Source organism: Melozone crissalis, unplaced genomic scaffold (genome assembly GCF_028551555.1).
Source record: "Melozone crissalis strain CALT ecotype California unplaced genomic scaffold, PUWL_Pcris_2 ptg000018l_1, whole genome shotgun sequence".
In the NCBI taxonomy this organism is placed as follows: domain Eukaryota; kingdom Metazoa; phylum Chordata; class Aves; order Passeriformes; family Passerellidae; genus Melozone; species Melozone crissalis.
This window is the reverse complement of record NW_026535796.1, coordinates 3,851,950-3,872,836: the sequence shown is the minus strand read 5'-3', so window position 1 is coordinate 3,872,836 and position 20,887 is coordinate 3,851,950. Positions and strand designations below refer to the sequence as shown.

The following is a 20,887-nucleotide window of genomic DNA, read 5'->3' as shown; positions in this document are numbered from 1 at the left end:
CAATGTCCCTCCAATGCCCCAGCAGCCTGTGCTCCCCTCCCCAGCACCCCCAAGCCTGGACACGGTGGCTGGGTGAGCTTACCTCGGACGCTGAGGGTGGTGCAGGTGGTGACGATGTGGAAGGGGTGGGTGGGCGCCCAGTTCGCGTAGTTCCAGGGGCTGGAGTCCTCCCAGTAGGACTCCCACTGCCCTGCCTGCTGTGCCAACACCTCAGTCCCCAGGCAGAGCCCCCACCACCCCTCCCCAGCCTCTCAACCCCAAAAACCAGCAACCAGCAGCCAGCCCCTCACGCCTCAAAACCCAGCCTCCAGCCCCAGGCTCGTCCCACACAAAGCAGCCCCAGCCCCTCACCCCCCAAAGCAGCTCCCAGCACCCCTTGGCAGCCCCTTGTCCCCAGAGTGCCCTCACCCTGCGGCTGGTGACAGCTCCAATCCAGGGTGAGATGACGATGTGGTAGCTTTGTGCCAGTTTCTGCAGCTCCTGGTTGCGGGCAGCGCTGTGCACGGAGGCCAGCCGGCCGCGGTACACGTCCTGGCAGTAGCGCTGTGGGACGGGCACGGGCTGGCACCAGGCACTCGCCTGTGCCCACGGGCACCTCCCGGCCGTGCTGCCGTGGCACGGGCGCGGCCTGGCATCCCGGAGCACTCCCTGTGCCCACGTCCCCTCACCTGGGCGCCCGAGTAGGTGCGCAGCTTCTTCACCACGGCGTAGTACTGCTGGGTGGTGTCACCAGCGGGGACCCCCTGGGGCTGCCGGGGGGCTGCGGGCACAGCTGGGGGAGGGTCGGTGCTGGGGGGTCCCTCTGCCACCCACTGCCATCCCCAGGCGTGTGGCACCGGCGGTGTGGGCATGGCGCTGGGGTGGCAGGGACTGAGGGTGTCCCCAGGTGTCCCTGGGAGCGGGCAGGGGTGTGGGGGACACTCACCATGGTGGCTGGCAGGGACAGTGCCCAGCAGGGCGAGAGCGAGCAGCAGGCACGGCCACATGGCAGTGGGACGCGCAGGGACGCTGGGGACAGCACCAGCGCCCTCTGGAGATGCCACAGCCCTGTCACCCTGTCACCCTGCACCACAGTCCAGAGCCCCTCTGCCACCCTTGGTAACAATCTGTTCTCTCTGTGGCCCTTCTGCCATCCCCCATGTCCCCACTGTCCTACTGCCACCCTCAGTTCCACCTTGTGTCCCTCACCCCATCCTGCCCCTCTGTGCCCCATCATCCCCTGTGCCCCTCCCACGACCCCCGTGTCCCCCAACACCCTTGTCCCAGCCTCAGGGATGCCCACCCCTGGTCCCCTCCCCAGCAGCCAGGGGCTGAGCCCACTCCCATGTCCTCCTCCATGTCCCTGTCCCCATCCCTGCTCCTCACCTGGGGTCTGGGGGGCCCTGCCCGTTGTCCCCTTTATAGGGGGGACAAACCCACACGTCACCACCACAGCCTTGCGCCACCCAGCCTGGCCCTGGGGATACCATGGGGACATTGGGGTGACACTGCGGGGGGAGGGAGTCCTTGGCCCCCAGGGAGGGGGGGCTGCAGGTTGGGGGGTGCCAAGGCAGAGGGTGGGTGCAGGGGTGGGGGCTGCTCCAGTTTGAGGGGTGCAAGGCGGGCGTTTGGGGTGCAGCACGGGCTGGGCTGGGGGTGCTGGGGGTGCAGAGGGGATGTTGGGGTGCTGATAGCATCTCCCGCCGGCCACGCTTGCCCAAGGGCCATTTCCTTTCCAACGGCCGCGGCCCCCTGCTCCGGCCTGGCCGTTTGCCCACAGACCCCACTGAGCCCCCCTAAATCTCCCATCGCCCTGAGCAGCCCCCCGACCTGCAGCTGAGCACCCACAGCCCCCCCAATCCTTATCTCCATGCCCTGTGCACCCCTGCACCCCAATGCCTCCAGCCCCTGCACCCCAAGCTCCCTGAGCCCCTGCACTGTCAACCTGCACCCCAAACTCTCACAGCCCCCTCCCCACACCTTGTGCACCCCTGCACCCCAACCCCTCCTGCCACTATACTCCAACCTCCCTGAGCCCCTGTACTACCAACCTGCACCCCAAACGCCCACAGCCCCCTCCCCACACCCTGCACCCCAAATTCCCACAGCCCCCTCCCCACACCCTGCACCCCAAACCCCACAGCGTCCCCCCTGGACCAAGCCCACCCCAGGCTGTGGCACTGGCTGGGCAGGGCATTGGCAGAGCCCTCCTGGGGTGTCCCCCACCATGTCCCCAACAGTTGGTGGTTGGGGATGTCACAAGGCTGTGGTTGGGGGCACGTGTCCCTGTCACCAATATAAGGGTGGCAGTGGGCACAGCCCCCCAAGACCCAGGTGAGGAGCGGAGAGAGGAACACAGAGGTGGGCTCAGCCCTCAGCTGCCAGGGCTGGGGGGTTCCTCAGTCTGTCGCTGGGGGGCCCAGGGCTGGAGGGGGCATGGTGGGGGACAGAATGGCACAGGATGGCCAGGGGAGGGACTGACCCAAGGGTGGGAAGTGAGGAACTGGGCAGATGGTGGACACAGGAGGGCTGGGGTCTCTGAGGGTGGCACTGGGGGTGGCAGATGGGATGGGGCATGGGGTGGCACTGGGGATGGCAGAGGGACAGTGGGGATATGGGGGGTTTCTGAGGGGACATGGGGAGGACAGGGTGACGCTGGGGGTGGCATGGGGATGTTCCCAGGGTGGCTGAGAGTGATGGCACTCTGGGATCTCCCAAGGGTGCTAGTGGTGTCCCCAGTGTCCCTGTGCCATGCGGCCCTGCCTGCTGATTGCTCTGGCCCTGCTGGGCACAGTTCCTGTCAGCCGCTCCGGTGAGTGTCCCCCACACCCCCACCTGCTCCTGGGGACACCCCTGATCCCACGGTGACCCAGCCAGTGTCCCCAGCTCTTGCCAGCCCTGTGGTGGAGGATGAGGAGGACATGACGGAGCTGGAGATGCCCGAGGAGTTCAGCGGGTGCCGGGGGGGCAGTGACAAGCAGGCACTCGGTGTCCCCAGCATGCCGGGCACCGCCACCTGCCGCTACGTCATCTTCCCCCGCTGCCGGAGCTTCCGCCATGCCCAGGTGGGATGGGGTAGGGTGGGTTGGGAGGGGGCTCGGCCTGGGGGCATCTGTGCCCCCTGTGACAGCCGTGTCCCTGCAGCGCATCTGTGCCCGGCGCTTCCGCGGGCGCCTGGCCTCGATCCACGATTCCCACACCAACACCTTCCTGCTGCTCCTGGCGCGCCGGCACACCAATGCCGGCCTGGTCTGGATCGGTGCCGTCAGCCAGCCCGCCGTAAGGACCCCGCCTCGCGCCCCCCACCCTGCCCTCGGGGCACCCTGTCTCCTCCCAGTGTCCCCAGTGCCCACCCCGGGTGTCCCAGCCCCGTGCCACGATTCCCAGTGCACAACCTGGGTTCCCCGATCCCATTCACAGTGCTCTCCGTGCCCACCAACAGAGCCACAGATCCACCCCAGTGCCCACCTGGCTGCTCCAGCCTTGTCCCAGTGTCCCTAATGCCCACCCTGCATGTCCCATTCCCACCCCACTGTCCCCCAGTGCTGGCGGTCCCCACACCCCTTCTCTCCTGGCAGGTGCCATACCCGAACTGCCACTGGACTGACCGGAGCCCCTGGAACTACAGCCGGTGGGTGCGGGGGCACCCCCTGCCCGGCCGCCGCTTCTGCACCGCCCTCTGCACCAACAGTCAGTGGGGGCTCCGGGGGGCAGGGGGGCGCTGGGAGGCTCGGGATGGGGAGGTGACACTGGGGGGCTGGTATAAGGTATCTGGGGCTGCAGGGGTCCCTGGGGGTGGGGGTGTGGTGGGCAGGCCATGGGCTGATCCCCCCTCTTCTCTCCCCAGATGGGCTCTGGAGGAGCGTGCGCTGCAAGAGGCAGCTGCCCTTCATCTGTGAGATATGAGGGGCTCAGCCCCCCCGAGTCCTCCCCTACTGCTGCTCCCCCTTCCCTCAGAGTACAATAAAGTCTTGCCGTCAGCACGCACTTGGTGTTTGGGCAGGGCCAGGCTGGGTGCACCCAGGGCGGGCACAGAGGGATTTTGGAGGTGTCCCTCCTTTCCTGCACAGCTCCTGTGTGGGCAATGGCAGTGGCAGGGTCCCCTCTTCAAGGATCTCCGTGATCCCTGCCCACGGCCCAGGAGAAGAGTCAGGACTCTCTGAACTGACCAGCGAGGTTTTATTGTCTGTGGCAGTGGCACCACGAGCTGGACCCGTTGCCCTGTGTCCGGGGCCATACACGAGCAGGGCGGAGGGGAAGGGGGGGCTTGTGCCCACCCCCAGGCCCTGGGGGACCAAGGGGATGGGGTACAATGGGGGGTTGGGGAGGAGGTGCTGGGGAGACAGGGACCCTGCAAGCTCGTACAAAGTGCATAGGTGAGTGTGTGTTGTGTGTGTGTGTGTGTGTGTCCCCACGGGAGGGGACAGCCCTGGTCCAGGGACAGCGGGCTTCAGCGTCGGAGTGAGCCTGGAAGTGACACAGGGGGAAGGAGTGAGGACCCTGCAGAGCCCCCCCAGAGATGACCCAGCCCGGGGGGACCCAGGCAGAGCAGAGAGGAAGGAGGGAGCAACTCCCAGCAGTGCAGATATGGGGAAGCCTGAGCTGGGGGCTGTCCCCAGCACTGCATGAAATCCCACACTCACCCTGCTCAAGGCTTCTTCCTTTTCAGCTTCAGGGCCTGCAGCCAGTGTGGGGGAGAGGCCTCGGATCTAGGGAATTGGCTGAGTTTCAGCATGAGCCCCCCAAAACCAGTCCTGGGACCCAGACTGACCCCTCAGCCCCCCCTTTCCCCTTTTGCCTCCATGAGGAGGATCCTGGCCCCACACTCACCCTGAGGATTTCTCTGGCTTGGGGGGCAGGGCTGGGGGTTTCCCACTCACACCAGGGATCTTGCAGGACTTGGAGCGCTGCACATGGGGGTCTTTAGGAGGGGTCCCCTTGCTGTCCCCTGATGATGCCCCCTCCTCGGCCGAGCGGTTGCGACCCCTCAGCTTGGCCTGGGGGCAGAGAGAGAGGTCAGGGAGAAACACAATGCTCTGTCCCCCAAATCCCCCCACTGCCTTCTCCCTGTCTTTAGCCAGGCCCCAGCCCCACCCTGCCTTAGTCTCCCTGTGTTCCACCCTGCAGCCACGAGTCCAAGGGACTCACCTTGATGGCAGAGGCACTGAGGCCAGGAAAGAGCGGCACCTTAACCCCCCTGCCCGAGGATGAGCCGCGTATCCGCCGGCTCCGGGGCTCCTCCGCTGCCTCCTCGTCGGAGGACACTGCTGGGGCTGGCCGGGGCTCTGTGGGGACACAGGGACAGTGTCACCACGACACTGTGCCAGGACAGACACCCTGCTCCCACCCCCATCCCCGCTGGGCTCACCTGTGGAGTCCCGGAAGATCCAGCTCTCCCCCTCACTGGTGGTGGGGCGCAGGGACGGCGCCCGGTGCTGGCGCTTGCGGCCCAGGCTGGCCTTGCAGCGGAACACGCTGCTGTCCAGGAGCTCCGTGTCCTGCCGAGCCCAGGGGACAGGTCACAGCTGGCACAGGGAGCCCAGGGACCCCCCACCCCAGCCAGCACACCCACAGCCCCCACAGCAGTGCTGGGGGCCCTCAATCCATGGCTGTCCCTGGGGGCAGCAGGGTCTGAGAGCCCCATCCACAGACATATGCTGTGTCCCAGGCCATACAGGGTGACTGGAATGTCCCCACTTCCACTCACCTCCAGAAGAGGAAATTCCTGCCCATGCTCCATGGACTCCTCAGGCTGGGGAGTAGTCAGTGAGAGCCGCTGCTCCCCCCAGCTCAAGGAGCTCTCCCCATCTGGGTGGTCTGAGGGCTCTTCCTCACTTCCTGTGTCCATTGGGATCCCACTGACAGCCTCTGGCAGCAAAGGGGGGATGCTGGGGCTCTGTGAGGCAGTGGCTGGTTCAGAGGGATGCCTCTCCTCCTCAGAGTGGCTGGGTGACTCACTCCGGGGGGGCTCCACAGCCGAGCAATCAGCTGGAATGTCACCCATCGAAGGGCTGGGGGCCGACCTGCTTGGGGAACAAAATCTCAGAGTTGCTCTAGCCCCAGGTAACACAAGCCCTGCCCCAAACCCCTCAGTCTGACACAGGGGAAGCTGCTCCCTCCCTGCCACCGCCAATGCCCTCCTTACCCGTGCTCTGCGCCGGTGTCCCCTCCCACGCTCCACTCCCCCGCACCAAGGTCCCGGCTGCGGGCGGCACAGCGGGCGCTGAAGGCACTCGCCCATTCCTGGCGCCTGGCCTCAGCATCCTGTGGCTCCACGCTCCAGCTGTCCAGGTCCTGGCTCCAGCGGGCATTGCCCATGTCCAGAGAGAGATCCCTGTGCAAGCCTGCCCGGGGCTGTGGCAGGACCCCAGACATGGAGCCATCCGAGGCTCCGGCACTGCAGGGATCTGGCACCCGCTCTGTGCCAATGACACCAAACTGGCTCTGGCACTCAGCTGCTCCAAGCTCCCCAGCCCAGTCCCTGCCGCCAGAGCTGTGACGCTCCTGCTGGTGGGCGCTGCTCCAGGTGGGCTCCTGGGCCGGGGGCTCGGGGCGGTGGGAGCTGGGCATGTCCTGCTCACCAAGCCTGCCCAGCCCGCTCTGTCCGATGCTGCCCTCACTGGGCCAGCTCAGCCGGGCTGGGATCTGCTCCTGCTCTTCCTCCCTGGGGGTCACAGAGCTGTGCTGCCCATCCTGGGCTGCTCCACTGGGGCTCAACTCTCTGTCCTGTGTCTCCAGATCCCTGGTGCTGGATCTGTCATCCCAGACACTTCTGCTGGGGCTGAACTCCCCATTCCGGGTCTCCATGTCCCCAGCGCTGTGCCTGCCATCCCCGGCTGCTCTGCTGGATGTGAATTCACTGTCCTGGGTCTCCATGTCCTTGCTGCTGGATCTGTCACCCCAGGCTGCTCCGCTGGGACTGAACTCATGGGTTTCCAAGGGCCTGGTACTGCATTCACTGGCTTCAGCCAGCCTACTGGGGCTGAACTCCCGGTCCTGGCTCTCCATGTCCCTGGGGCTGGATCTGTCATCCCAGGCTGGCCTACTGGGGCTGAACTCCTGGTCCTGGCTCTCCATCTCCTTGCTGCTGGATCTGTCATCCCAGGCTGGTCTGCTGGGGCTGAACTCCCGGTCCTGGCTCTCCATCTCCTTGCTGCTGGATCTGTCACCCCAAGCTGGTCTGCTGGGGTTGAACTCCTGGTCCTGGCTCTCCATCTCCTTGGGGCTGGATCTGTCATCCCAGGCTGGTCTGCTGGGGCTGAACTCCCGGTCCTGGCTCTCCATGTCCTTGGGGCTGGATCTGTCATCCCAGGCTGGCCTACTGGGGCTGAACTCTTGGTCCTGGCTCTCCATGTCCCTGCTGCTGGATCTGTCACCCCAGGCTGGTCTGCTGGGGCTGAACTCCTGGTCCTGGCTTTTTGTTTCCCTGTATTCACCAGTCCAGGCTGGTCTCCTGGGGCTGAACTCCCTGTCCTGGCTTTCCATGTCCCTGATTGCACCAGTCCAGGCCGGCCGGCTGGGGCTGAACTCCCTGTCCTGGCTCTCCATGTCCCTGGGGTAATACCTCCTATCCCAGGCTGGCCGGCTGGGGCTGAGCTCCTTATCTGGGCTGTCCCCAGTGCTGGATCTGCCAGCCCAGCCCAGTGTTAAATTCTCCTCCTTGCTCCCAGCATCCTGGCTGCTGTATTTCCTGGCCCAGTCTGGGGTGAGCTCCCTGTCCTTCATCTCCGTGTCCCTGTACCTGTCTGCCCAGGTGGGCTGCCCAGGGCGTGGCTCCTTGTCCAGCTGCCGGACGTGTCCCGTGCCAAGGCCACTGCCCCAGTTGGCCTGTCTGGAGCCAAGCTCCTCCGTGCTGCCATAGCCCTGGCCCCACTCAGCTGTGCTGGCACTGAAGTCTGGATCCTGTGGGCAGCTCTTCGCAGTGCCAAGGGACTGGGACCAGTCGCTGCAGCCCAGTTTCGTGTCCCCCATCAGCTCCGCTGCTCTGTAGTCACTGCTCCAGCTCTCACGGGCAGTGCTGTCCTTGTCACTGTGGTTGCTGTCCCAGCTGGATTTGGTCCCAAATTCCTGGTCCTGCTTGGTCTCAACAGGCCAGTCTCTCTCCCTGGACGCACCTGGGTGGCTCCAGTCAAAGGTGCTGTCCTGGCGAGGGTGGCCAATGCCGAACTCACTGCACAGGTCCTTCCGTGACCATCCCAGCAGGTTCTGGTGGAATAAAGGGGAGAGGAGTTAGAGGGGGAAAAGAGGTTAGAAAGGAGAGAGGAGTTTGAACGGAGTGCAGCCCTGGCTCCCACAGCAGTGGAGCTGGGGAGGAGGGGAACACCTCAGGGACACAGTGGAGCTCATCCCAGGGAGGGGGCAGACCCCACCCCCTGCCCCTCAGCACACAGTCCCGCTCAGCCTCGACCGACCCCCACCCATCCTGTTTCATCCCACTGCTCCAGGGAGGGCAGGGAGGAGAACCCCAGCCCACACCGACCCCACAGAGCCCCCACACCCCTCACCTCTGGAGAGCTGTGGACCCCAGGTGACTCCAACAGCTCTGTCAGCCAGCCCGGGTCAGCGTGGGGGTCAGGCTCCTGCGAGGGTTTTTCAGCCTGGCCTGGACCCCCAGGACCCTGCAGGCTCTTGGGGCCATCACCTGCCCAGGCTGAGTCAGCTGGAGCAGCTGGATCTGGTGGGGCTGGATCCAGGGGGGCAGTTATGGTAAGGCTGGGCTGGGTGGGGGACTCAGGCTCAGCTGGCTGCTGGCCAGGCTCTGTCATATGAAGTGGGGAGTGGGACATGGGAGCATCCTGCTCTGCCTCCCTCTCCTCCTCCTCTGCTGAGCCCTCAGCCTCTCGCTGTGCCACGGGACCCCCTGGGCACGGAGCCCCCTCTGCCTGCTGGCTGCCAGGTCCTTCAGCCCTGCTGTCCTTTGGAGGGCTGGGGGCTGCAGCCTCCCCATCTGACTCCCCCTCTTCGGAGAGCCCTGAGTCGGGCGTCTCCCGGATGGGGGAGCGGGGAGGGAAGGCTGGCAAGCGCGCCCCCCGCGACGGGAATGTCCACTCAAAGGACTGGGACAGGCTCCAGCCCGACTCGCTGCCCAGGGAGGGCTCTGACAGGAGGTCTCCAGCCCGGGGCAGGGCACTCAGTGAGCCCCCCAGCTCCCCCAGGCCCTGCCCCGTGGGCGGGGGCCGCAGCACTCCCTCTGAGGAGCGCCGGAGCCCCACATCCCGGGGAGGGGGGTTGAAATCAGGACCCTCGTGGAACCGTGGGGACACTGCGGAGTCATCAGGTCCCTCTGGGGAGCCTGGGGGACGAGAGGCTTTGGCAAGGGGTGGGCTGGGGGGGCCCAGGTACTCAGCAGCAGCCTCGGGAGAGCCGGGGGGGCAGGTGACTCGTGGGGGCAGTTCAGGAGTGCCAGGGGGACTGGCAGTGCCAGGGGATCCCTCCCCTGGAGTGTGTGGGGAGCCAGGGGAACGAGAGACGCTGAGCTGGGGATCGGTGGCCGAGGGAGCGCCCGGGGCCTGGATGGAGGTGACAGGGACCTCGACTGGAGGCCGAGTGGGGGATTCAGGGGAGCCAGGGGGCAGTGTGGGGGAGTCAGGGGCCAGGAGCTCAGGGGGAGCATCAGGGGAGCCAGGGGCTGGGGCAGAGGGCTCAACAGGCTGAAAAGGAGCTCCTGGGGCTGGGGCTGGGCAGGTGGGAGGCCTTGGGGAGCCTGGAGGTCCGAGGGCACCCAGCTGTAGAGTGGAAAGCTGTGGAAAAAAGCCAGCAGGGGGTCATGTCACTCAAGAGGCACCTCCAACCATCATCCATCCAAAAGCCAGCCCCCCAAACCTCTGGAGGGTCCCTCCCTGCAGCCCTGCTCCCCTCCCTGCACCCGGGGCAGGAAGTGCCCATGCTGCGTGCCAGAACCAGGCTGCTCCCGTGTGACTCAGCCAGGGCGGCGCCCGGCGCCCCAGCCCCGCTCCCTGCCCGGCCCCCTGCAGCCCCCAGAGCGCCTGGACAGACGGAGACAAGAAACGAAGCAAGAAGAAGTCAGAACCCCCAGCACAGCCCCCTGCCCTGCCTGTGGCTGGCACCCCCCTGCCCAGCACTGCTGGGGTTTGCCCCCTTGCTGGGTGACCTGGTGCCGCTGCCCAGGCTGCCACCCGCAGTGTCACCACGGCCCGGTGTCCCGGTCACCGCCCTGAGTGAGCGCGGCACGGGGAAAGGGGCTGGCGGGGTGCCCGTGGGGCCTGCCCTGCCGCATACCTGCCGGGTCACCGAACCCCAGCTGGTGACTCACGGCTGCTCCCTGCCCACGCCTGGCACTGCTGCTGGCACACGCCATCCCCACGGCCCCGGGCCCCACAGCGGGCTTTCGGCACAGGGAGCCCTGGCCCCCCATCAGGAAGGGACAGCCAGCACCCCAAGGAGAAAGGAGAGACACGCACCCCGCAGAGAGGGAGCCCCGGAGGAGACAGGAGAGCCCCGAAGGAGAGAGCCCAGGAGCGGAGCCGCCATGGCGCCGGAGGGCGAGGCCAGCACTCACGTCAGGAGGGGATGGCAGCCTCCGGCGTCCACAGGGGTCCCCGGCACAGCTCGGCCCGGCTGGGGGGGAGCTGCTGTGGAGAGAGAAGGGGAAGGGGGGTAAATCCCACTGTGTGCCTCAGTGCTGTTCGCCCACCACCCTTCACGGATGCAGGGTACAAGGGGTCGGGCCCTGCCACAGCCGCACAGTCTCCGGCTTGGGCTGCGAGGGGAAGGAGGCAAAGCGGCCCCAGCTCCCCTTCTGGAAAGTTTTCAGTCCTTTGGGAGCGAGTTTCTCACACTGTGGCTCACAGCAGCCCCCGCCCAGCTCTCCCTGAGGTGCCCGGCTCTCGGGATCGTGGCCAAGCCCTGGCCCTAGCCCAGGACATCCTGCAGCTGGGAGTCCTGCCGATCTGAATGCTCCCTGTGCCCTGCCATGGCCCAGCAGGGAAAAAATAGCAAGGCTAGAAAATCAGGAGCATTTCCTGGGGGACCGACCCCCTGTCTGTAACTCCCAGCCCAGGGGCTGGCTCAGAGCCCGCCCACAGGCTGCTCCTGGCCCGGGACAGCCCATTCTGCGGTTGGCACCAGCCGCCCCGGCCTTCCCACGGAGGCAGCTCGAGGCACTGCGGCTCAGGAGGAACCCGGGCCCCGTGCCGGCGACCAGACCTCAGCTCCGTTACATTCCCAAGCCTGGGATGGCTCGGAGCGATATCCCCTGTTCCCACTGCCACTCCTCCCGGCGTCGGTCCCTGTGCCCTCACCTCATCTCAGCCACAGGGTGTCCATCATCCCCCATTCCCAGCTCGCCTGCCGCAGGTCGGGGCATCTGCGGGGCTTCGCCGGCAGGGTCTCCGTCTGCCTCCCCGCCGGGACGCTTCCGGAACGCAACAAAGGTCTTGGAGCCGAAGCGGGAGGAGGGGTCGGCGCAGAAGGGCGAGAGCCTGGCCCGGTCCGGGCTGCCCGGGCCCTCCCTGCTGTCCATCTTGGCCAGGATCTCCTCCACGGTGGTGCCCGGGAACCGCTCCGGCCTGGCGGCCACCGGCACCGGCGTCACCTTGAAGGGCGCCGGGCCCTTGCGCGAGGGGGTTGGCGGGGCCGGCGGCACCTCCTCCTCGGTGCCCGTGACCGAGGGCGACGAGGGCCCCTTCCCGTTGGGGGTCTCGGGTGATCTGACAGTGAAGGAGGGGCGCCGGAGGGGCCCCCCCGCGCCTGCCCCGCTGTAGGGCTGGGGCCCGGCCAGGCGGTTCATCTTCTCGGCCGAGGGCAGCTCGGGCCGGGGATGCCGCGGGCCCGGCGTGGGGGGCGGCACCGGGGGCTTGGTGGGCACGGCCGGCTTGGGCAGCACGCGGGGCTTGGGCCGCACCGGGGGCTTGGGGCGTGCGCTTCCTGCAGAGAGCAAGGGAGGGGGACGGGGTCAGCGGAGTGCTGCGGCCCCCCAAACCGGGAACAGCTCTCGGGGGGCCGCCCCAGCAGCCCCCCCCGCCCCGGTGTCCCCCAGCCCGGGGTACTGACCTTTATCGGGGCTGCCGACCAGCCCGGCCCCCGCGGTGCCGGCAGGGGAGGCGCAGGGCACGGCGGGGGGCAGGGGCTGCGGCTGGGAGGCCATGGTGACGCAGGGAAGTGGGGGGCTCAGCACGGGGTCAGCCCCTGGGGAGAGAGGGAGAACGGTTTTGGGGAGCGCTCCGAGCCTGGGGGAACCCAACCACCCTGCGAGGCCCCGTGCCAAGCCCTGTCCAGCTGTGCCAAACGGTGATCACACCGCGGTGCCACCCTTAGTACACTGGCCCCGGCTCACCTGAGCCAGCCGGGCCCCAGCAGCAGAGCCAGACACGGTCCCAACCCCCCCGTAACCACAGGGACCCCACACGACACCCCCTAACGCCGCGGGGCCGCTCCTGTACCTGTGTGACCCTGCGCTAACCTGTCCCAGCACACACGTGTCACTCTCACCGACCTTCGCCAAACCCCCAGCGCCGAGCTGGCCCCCACTTTGCCCCGATCCCCATCTGAGCTCCCTGCCCAGGTCACTCCCGGCCCCCCCGAGCCCCCGGCAGCCCAGGAGGCACCGCCCGGTCCCCCGAGACCCTCGGCCAGCCCTTCTCAGGGGCCGCGGGCGCCCCACTCACCTTCCCCACCGCAGCCTCATGGTCGGGGGCGGGCCGGGGACACACGTGGGGGGCGCAGAGCGGGCGGGGAGGAAGGGTTACTGTCCCCGCGGGTCTCACGCTGCCGCCGCCGCCTCTCCCGTGACTCACCGGGGCTGCGGGGACAGGAAAAACCCGCTCGGTGCCTCCTCCCGGCCCTGCCCTCTCTCCCCTGCCCTCCCCCCGCCGCCCTCCTCTCCCCGCCTCGCTCCCTCCTGCCCCGCCGGGGTCCACCCTCCCCACGACCCCCCCTCCTCTCGCCTTCCACGGGGGAACCGCCGCCACAGCCCGCATCTGGCGACCATCCGGCCCGTTTCCCAGCCCGGGATGGCGGCGGGGCCCCGGGATGCGGGTCCGGCCCCCCGGGGTACTCCGCCAGCGCGGCCTAGCCTCGTTGCCACGGCAACGAAGCCTCCGATCGAGTGGCTGAGTAGGCCGCGACCGCGGCCTAGCGCCGTCCCCATGACAACGAAGCCCCCCACTCAATTCGGGGGTCCCGGGCCCATATTGCCCGCCGGGGCCGAAGCCGTGTGATCCCCCGGGAGGGCGCCACGGGCCCAGGGGGAATGCCGGTTACCCGTAGCCCCATGCCGGCGGAGAGACCCCCACTCACCCTCCACGGCCGCTGCTCATGCATATTCATGACGGTCTGGCCACGCCCCCGGCGGCAAGCGGGGCGGGGCAGAGCCGCGCCGCGTGGCGGGCGGACCATAGAGAGGGGCGGCCGGAGAGTCCTCCGAAATGGGGGTTGGGGACACGCTGAGAACGTCCAGCACTGTCCCAGTCACCCTCGGGGGCCCTAACAGCCGAGCAGGACCCCTGGACCTCCCCCCGATTGCAAATTATCCCATTCCCGGGGTCCTCCAGGCGCGGGGCGGTACCGCGTATTCAGGCGGAGGTTGCTGTGACAATAGAGCCCCCCCATCATGCGGGCATCCAGGGTCTCTTGTGCCCACCGGGGACACGCGGCTGCCTCCCGCCCCGGGAGACTCCTGCTTCCCCGTAGCCCCATCCCAGCGGTGCCGGTAAAGGCAGTGGAAGGAGGGGGGAACGGGCAGCCACGGGGTCCCCCCGGGGCTGGTTCCAGACCGGGAATCGGCTGCAATCAACACCGGAGGGGAAACAGGCCTTAATCGGATCAACCCCCTCACGAGGGAGGTAGAAAAACCCCCAAATGGCATCAGGATCGAGCGAGGGGCTGTAATTAGGAGCCCTGATGGCTGAGCAGGGGCTGGGGGCCGCTAATGGAGGGTGGGGAGAGTGAAGTCAGCCCTGGAAGCGGTTCAAGGAGGGGAATGAGCTCCCGGATGGCTGCAGGAAGGAAGGAGGGAAGGGGGAGCCAGCCCCACACCCACACAAACACCATCAGTGGGTTTTTTTTTTTTATTCAACCCGAGTTGCCATGTGAACAGACCCAAAATACAAAAAAACAACACCAAAAAAAAACCAACGAGGGAAGGGAAGGAAAGGAGAGAAAGCCAAGTGTTTAGAAAAAATAAATTGATGGAATACAACAGTGAGGGACTGAGGAGGCACCTCCTGCCACCACGGGGTGCTGGGGGGACAGGGGAACCTGGCCCTGCTCCCGGGTGGGAACCATCCAGGGCAGGGACCCTGGTCCCTGCCACGGGGCTGGCCTGCCCTGTCCTCTCCTCTGGGATCCAGCCTGGAGCCAGCTGGGATGGAGCTAATCCGAGCCCGAGGCAGAGTCCTCTGAGCTGGGGGCCGGGCTGGCAGCTCCCTCCTCCTCCGAGTCCTGCAGGCGGGGGACAGAGAGGTCAGCAGGGGACAGGGAAGGCAGGGCAGTATCCCCCACTACAGCGGGGACAGGGTGATGGTGGTGACATGGGGACACACCGAGGGATGTCCCCAAGGACATGAAGTACCACAAGGACCCAGCCTCTCCAGGAGAAACCACCAGGGTGTTCCCCAAGGAAGAGGGGTTGGGGCCCTCCGAGACAGCTGTTCCCCAGGGAAAAGGGACCAGGACCTCCCCAGTTGTGACCCCACCTCCTTCTTGCTCTCTGCAGAGGAGCTCTCATCACTGGACACGAACTCCTTGCTCTTGAAGCTGTCACTCATGCCCTTAGCTGGGGACTTGGACGATGAGGACTTGGAGGTGGCACCTTTCTTGTCCCCTTTCCCCTTCACCTGCTTCTCCTGCTTCTTCTTCTTCTTCTTTGACCTCTCCCTGTGTGGGGTTGGGTGAGCAGAGGGGAGAGGAGCCACGTTACCCGGCTGGCCCTGGGAACACCCCAATTTTGGGGGGCCAAGTCCTGTCAGCCCCTTGGCAGCACACTCACCCCCTGTGGCTGTCGGCCTTGCTGCCCACACTGTACTCCTTCATGGCCTTCTCGTAGTCCCGCCTGGCATCTTCTGCCTTCCGATCCCACTCCTGCAGCCAGAGCACAGGGTCAGTGAGGCCACCCTTCCTCCTAAACCATCCTGCATCCAGCACCCACTTGCACCCCACCCTGCTCCCACTCCTGATCACCCAGCTCACCAGCCCGAGGATGTCCCCATCCCTTCCCAACTCCCCATCTGTGCAACTCCCTGCTCCCAGGAGCAAGGAAGCACAGCCAGCCTCCCCTCCTGTACCAGGCCCAGCTCTACCCTCCCATCCCTCACCTCCTTCTTCTCCTTGGACATGGCCTTCCAGAGCTCCCCAGCCTTCTTGGACAGATCGGTGATGCTGATGCCAGGGTGGTCCGACTTGATCTTCTCCCGGCTGGCATTCAGCCAGAGCATGTAGGCCGACATCGGGCGCTTGGGAGCGTTGGGGTCCTTCCCCTTCTTGCTCTGGGAGGTGGAGAACACCCGTGGAAGCCCAATGCACCCCTCACCCACCTCAGGAGCAGGCTCTGCTTGCCTCTGCACCCCCCAGCAATCCAGCTGGAGAGTGGGGCTGAAGGGCCACAGCTGGGGGGCAGGCTGCTGGAGAACAGCCCAACAACAGCCAGGATAGGCTGGGCATGGCAACAACGTGCCCTTGGGAGAGGCTCGGCCTGGACCCAGCTGGAGGCAGCAACACCAGGCCAGACACCAGCTCTGGCCAGGGCACAGGTGAGTGCTGCAGAGGCTGAGGTCAGGCAGCTGAGGCTGTGACCGGCCTGACCCTGCTCCAGGAGCTGGTCCTGCTCCCACAGGAGCTGGTCCTGCTCCCACAGCAGTCTCACCTCGGGCTGTTTCTTGCGGGGCTTGCGCTCCTTGACGATCTTGGCCTTCTTGGCCGGTTTCTTGTCGTCGCGGTCGCTGTCGCCGTCGCCGCTGGAGGAACTGGCTGAGGCATTGCTGTCAAACCTGCATGGGGGCACCAGCCTCAGAGCTGCCCCCAGACACCAGAGCCCTGAGGCTGCCCGGGCCAGAGCTGCCCTGCTCCTGTTAACAGCCCTCAGGGGAGTGGCCTTCCACGAACACGGCTCATTGTGCTCTGCTTCCTGCACATTCAGAGCTCTCATGGTGCCAGCACTCAGCTTCACAACTCTCACCCATCCTCACCCCAGCCTGGGGCTTTAACCCTCCTCCCAACTGTTCTCTTTCCCAAAAGGAGCAGCCAAGGCTTCCCCTGCAGCCCTTCCAGAACCTTCTCATATTGCCTGATGCCATGACAATGAAGTGAGTCCAGAACTGCCTCAGCTGCCCAATATTCCCAAACCCAGAGCTGTACATTCCCAAATCCAGGTGATCCCAGTCATGCTGTGAGCATCTCTCAGTGCTCACACAGCCCTAGAACAGCACCTTCTTCCTATGGGGCTTTTGGAAAAGCCCTGTCTGGCCTCTACTCACTCTTCAGCCACATCATCATCCTCTTCTCCAGGGTTGAAGGATGAGTCTGGAGGACAAAGTGAGGGCTCAGTGTTACAGATCATCACGGGGAGCAGGAGCTGGAGCACCATGGCACTCCCTCACAGCCCCAGCCCTCACCTGTCTCCTCCCCAGAGCCATCACTGCTGTCATTGGCATTCTCCTCCCGGATCTTGCCCTCCTCTTTCATCCTCTCCAAGTAGGCATCGTGCTGGTCCTCATCAGAGTCAGCATATTCATCATAGCTCTGCTTCATTCCCTGCAGAGAGGCAGGATGGGAGCTGCTCCCTGTGCTCACCCAGGAGCACAGCCCTGGGTGAGCACAGCCCTGGGCATGCACAGGCCAGGGCACAGACACAGCCATGTCCCCTCCTTCCCCCCTCAGGGCCCCGGAGAGAGAGGGGCAGAGCAGTTATGGGGGTTAGGGGGGCCCCTGCACACCACACTGGGGTTACTGGGTTAGTCAGAGACCACCACAGCCATGCACAGGAAACCTGCACCAGGAGGAGAAAGAGGAAGGGATATCGCACGGACCTTTTTCCTCTACAAGGGCAAGGAGAGAAAAGAGAGGTGAAAAAAGGAGGGAAAAGCAGCTGGATTCTGGGAGAGGGCAGCACCAGTGGGCACGAGCCCAGCCCTGTGTGCTGATACCTCCTTCAGGCCCCGGTTCTTGATGTTCAGCTTCTTGGCATTGACGAAGTCGAAGAGCTTCCCGTACTCCTCCCTGGGGGAGAGGGCACAGTCGGACCGGGGGTGCCAGGGAACCCCGGTGGGCACAGCCAGGCTGGCCCCACAGCCCACACCCACCTCTCGATGCTGCTGAAGGTGTACTGGGTGCCCTGCTTGGTCTCGATCTCGAAGTCGAAGGAGCGGGTGGTGGTGGTGCCGCGGGCGAAGTTGACGAAGGAGATCTCGTCGAAGCGGATGTGCACGGGGGGCTTGTGCACGTAGATGAAGCCTCTCTCCAGCGGGTACAGCAGCCCTGAGCTGGCCTTGTAGGAGCAGGTGATGCACTGGGCTCCAGAGTGTCTGCAGGACAAACAGTGCTATCCATGGGGACAAACATCCTCCCTGTGCCCAGCCCTGGCAGACAGGCCCTGCTCCCCAGCATTAATCACACACAGAGCCCCTTCCCCCAGCCATGGGAACCAGGTGGAAAGAGAGGGACTGGCCAGGCAGCTGCTCACCCCTGGAAATTTCCGGGCACGGTGATCTTGCGGTTCACCAGTGCCTTCATCACCCGGCTGACCATCTCGTAGAGGGAGCCTGACATGTTCTTGGTGAGCCGCCCCTCAAAGCGCTTCTCCACCTCCTCCCTGTGTGGAGGGAAGGAGGGCAGAGGTGAGAACAGGGTCTGGGGTGTAAGGAGCTCCCTCAGGATCCAGGGAGGGCAGCATGGCATTGGGGAGCTCACTCATTCATGTTGAGGGTCAGGGAGATATCCTCATCCTTAGAGAAGAGCAGGATCAGGAAGTGGTAGCGGGTCTGGCCTTGCTTTATCGGGGGGTCCAGGCTGATCTGGAAAGAGAAGAGGAGGTGAAGACACAAAACCCCCCCAGAGCACCCTCAATGCCCTTCCAGGGGAGGGCTGAGCCATGCCCGCTCACCACGAAGAACATCTGGCGCTGGTCCTTGTGCGGGAGCAGGAAGAGGCGCAGCACGGTGGTGTAGGGGATCTTGTAGTCGAAGGTCTTGCCGTGCAGGTGCAGGAAGGTGGGGTAGATGCGGATGTCGTAGCGCCCGCGCGGCGTCAGGCACTGCAGCTCCCGGAAGATGCAGATGGCATCCCCGGTGGCCTGGATCACGTCCGCCTTGGACAGCACGTTCTGGGCGAAGGCCTGCCGGGGGAGCGGTCACAAAGGGTCCCTCGCCGCCAGCCCCCGCCCTCCTGCCGGCCCCACGCACCTCCACGGGGTCCACGCCGTCCTCCTGGGTGGGGGGCACGTAGAACCGGACCTCCATGAGGGAGACCTCGGCGTCGTCGTTCTGGTGGAACTCCAGCGTCACCTCGTTCTTGCCCGTGGTGCACTGGGACACGTTGCTGAGCGGGATCTCGAACACTGGCTGCTCCCCGATGTCGAAGGACAGCAGCTGCCCTGCGGGGACACCGCAGCCAGCTCAGAGCTGCGCCCCACAAATCCCATCTCCAGCCACAGTCTCGCTCCTCCCCCAAAATCCTGCAGTGCCTCTGCTCTCATCACTGCATTCCCAACCTCCAAAATCCCCAGGCTTTCTCCCTTCCGGCTGCATCACTGGAAATTGACACTGATCAGAAACAGACCAAAAGGAACTATCTGACCCCATGTGTCCTGGTCCCTGAGCTGGAGGCACATCCACCAGCTCCCCTGGCTCCCTGAAAATGGCACACATGTGCACATTCCACATCAAACACAGCCCCCTGGGATACAGGGCCCTCCGGTTCTCCTAAGATGGCAAATGTCCCCATTGTCCCTGAGGACATGCCTAGAAAGCAGCTGCTCCTAAGGGAATGGCTGTGGCAGCAGAACAGCCACACTGGTGGGAACATCCCACCCCACAGCCTCAGGCTACCACTGGAACTCACCTCCAAACCTCACTGTGCCCCAGTTCCAGCCCTTCACACACAGATCTTTCTCTGCAAGCTCCAGGCAATAGTGAGCCTTGAAGAAATCTGAGAGCTTGTCAAACTCCTGGGTTGGGCAAGAGGGAGGCAACACCATCAGGAACCAGCAGTGCCCAGAGCCCCGGGTGACACACAGCCCTGGGCATGGAGATGCAGGGGGGCAGAGCTGCTCTGGGGCTGGCAGAGAGCACAGCGGGATCTGGGACAGGGCCAAGGCAGCGGGAGCAGGGACTCACCGACTCCCGGAACCCGTCATACTTGTAGACATGGCCATTCTTGGTGAGCAGCTTGAGGCCGTGCCCCAGCGCCACGCGCCGCCACACGCCCTCGGCCAGCTCTGAGGCCTGGATGTTGTCCACCTTCCCCGTCTTGCTGTTCTTGAAGATGACGCCCTGTCGGCTCAGCCGCAGCCGCCCATCGTTCTGTGGGACAGCTGGGCATGAGGGGACTCGGCCCCGTGGAACCATGGAGGAACCCCGGCTCCAGGCACCCACCAGGCACCACCAACCCCCCTCAAACCAGTCACAGCTTCACCCCCCACACCCTCCTCACCGCACAGCATTTGCTCCCCCTGCGTACACCCCAACGCTGGGAGTGCCCCTGGGGCCACCCCCGTGTCCCCTCGCTCACCATGGACCCCTTCACCTCCTGGTAGATCTCGTTGAACTCCAGCGTGTCGGCCATGGCGGCTGCGGGGTGTGGGAGGGGACGGGGACGATCTCAGGGGGGTTCAGCAGCCTCCCCAGCCCGGCATGCCCGGGGCAGCAGCGCGGGAGTCACTCACGGCAGCTGTGGGAGGACAGCGGGTGAGCCGGGCTGGCGACAGGCCCCTGGCGCTCCCCAGCGCCCCCAAAACCAAACCTCGCCCCCCAGACTGCCCCAGCCCCGGACGCTGCCTCTGGCGGTGGCACCTGACTCACTGACGGGGGCGACCCCCGGACCACCTCGCCCTTTCCCCAGCCGTGCCGCCCCTTCCTGCAGCCCTCGGCCGCCGCTGTGTCATCGCACCTCTCGACTGCCCCCATCCCTGCCCTTCCCCTCCCTGATGCGGCCTCTCCGCACCCCAAACCACCCGCCGCACCCCCGAATTCCTTCCGAGCCCGAGCAGCCAAGGGCCCCCCAGGCCTCCCCCCAACCCCGGGCCTGCCCACCCGCCCCGAGCCCACTTCCATCTCAGGCCCGTTCCCCCATCCCAGCCCGGCCTGCCCTGACTCCGGGTTCTCCCTGCGAGATCCAGACACCCTCTCACCCCCCTCCCCCCGGTAAGCCCGCCGGCCCCCCCGCACCGCTGCCGCCGCCGCCGCTTTTCCCGCCTGCGCAGCGCGAACCGCGCGGAGCCGCCGCCGCCGGAAGTCGCTCGGACTTCCGCCATGGCGCCGGTTCCGCGCGTGCGTCCCCTGGCGGTTGGGCGGGCCCGCGCAGCGCTCTCCGCCGCACCGGGGGCGGGCCCGCAGCGCGACGGAGGCCCCGCCCACCGAGAGGCTTGGGCGGGGCCAAACGGCCGGGACTCCACCCCCCACCCGCCGCTCTGCCCCGCCCAGAACAATAGAAACAAGGGGGAGAGACCCCATTGGCCAGCACGGGGCGAGCCCCGTGACGTCACCTCTTCTGGGGACACCCCCCTCCCCCAAATCCGGGGCGCCCCAAAGTGTTGGAACCGGACCATGGGGTGGCCCAGAGCGGGGCACCCCCGAAACCGCACGCACGGGGCACCCCCACCGTGCTCCCCTGCAGGGGTGTCCCCCCAAACCAGGCATCCCCAGTTTGGGGCGCACCCGCCACGTGCATCCCAATGCGGGGCTCCCCGGTGCTCGAATGGGTCCCGCCTTTAGGGGGGGAACCCCGGGGAAGGAGCCCG

General features: G+C 66.1%; 4 protein-coding genes across 6 annotated transcripts; 1 reads left to right on the top strand and 3 right to left on the bottom strand.

The window, feature by feature from the left end:
• Window positions 1-100: 100 nt before the first annotated feature.
• Window positions 101-851, bottom strand: LOC128936220 (proteoglycan 3-like). The gene is made up of 2 exons (XM_054274976.1): window positions 669-851; window positions 101-543 (listed from the first exon to the last, which is right to left on the bottom strand). The coding sequence occupies exons 1-2, from the start codon at window positions 849-851 to the stop codon at window positions 211-213; spliced, it is 516 nt and encodes a 171-aa protein (XP_054130951.1). The 3' UTR covers window positions 101-210.
• Window positions 852-2,599: 1,748 nt separating this feature from the next.
• Window positions 2,600-3,904, top strand: LOC128936992 (bone marrow proteoglycan-like). The gene is made up of 5 exons (XM_054276306.1): window positions 2,600-2,791; window positions 2,866-3,044; window positions 3,124-3,258; window positions 3,558-3,669; window positions 3,827-3,904. The coding sequence occupies exons 1-5, from the start codon at window positions 2,731-2,733 to the stop codon at window positions 3,883-3,885; spliced, it is 546 nt and encodes a 181-aa protein (XP_054132281.1). The 5' UTR covers window positions 2,600-2,730; the 3' UTR covers window positions 3,886-3,904.
• Window positions 3,905-4,321: 417 nt separating this feature from the next.
• On the bottom strand, window positions 4,322-12,700 carry TNKS1BP1 (tankyrase 1 binding protein 1). Of its 3 annotated transcripts, none has more exons than XM_054275093.1 (12): window positions 12,606-12,700; window positions 11,992-12,126; window positions 11,241-11,865; window positions 10,499-10,571; window positions 8,484-9,719; window positions 6,125-8,184; window positions 5,687-6,005; window positions 5,348-5,477; window positions 5,128-5,264; window positions 4,810-4,976; window positions 4,623-4,688; window positions 4,322-4,446 (listed from the first exon to the last, which is right to left on the bottom strand). In XM_054275093.1, exons 2-11 carry the CDS (start codon window positions 12,083-12,085, stop codon window positions 4,628-4,630), a joined length of 4,902 nt encoding a protein of 1,633 aa, XP_054131068.1. In that variant the 5' UTR covers window positions 12,086-12,126; window positions 12,606-12,700; the 3' UTR covers window positions 4,322-4,446; window positions 4,623-4,627. The 3 variants fall into 3 exon arrangements, with proteins under 3 accessions (XP_054131068.1, XP_054131069.1, XP_054131070.1); XM_054275094.1 differs by having other exon boundaries at window positions 5,687-6,002; XM_054275095.1 differs by lacking the exons at window positions 11,992-12,126; window positions 12,606-12,700 and having other exon boundaries at window positions 10,499-10,568; window positions 11,241-11,740.
• Window positions 12,701-13,992: 1,292 nt separating this feature from the next.
• SSRP1 (structure specific recognition protein 1) lies at window positions 13,993-20,327 on the bottom strand. Its single transcript, XM_054275118.1, has 17 exons — window positions 20,316-20,327; window positions 19,660-19,818; window positions 19,266-19,451; window positions 18,991-19,096; window positions 18,333-18,523; window positions 18,035-18,265; window positions 17,842-17,945; window positions 17,615-17,743; window positions 17,235-17,456; window positions 17,079-17,151; window positions 16,548-16,686; window positions 16,410-16,455; window positions 15,800-15,923; window positions 15,252-15,422; window positions 14,927-15,018; window positions 14,634-14,814; window positions 13,993-14,379 (listed from the first exon to the last, which is right to left on the bottom strand). Exons 2-17 carry the CDS (start codon window positions 19,711-19,713, stop codon window positions 14,311-14,313), a joined length of 2,118 nt encoding a protein of 705 aa, XP_054131093.1. The 5' UTR covers window positions 19,714-19,818; window positions 20,316-20,327; the 3' UTR covers window positions 13,993-14,310.
• Window positions 20,328-20,887: the final 560 nt, after the last annotated feature.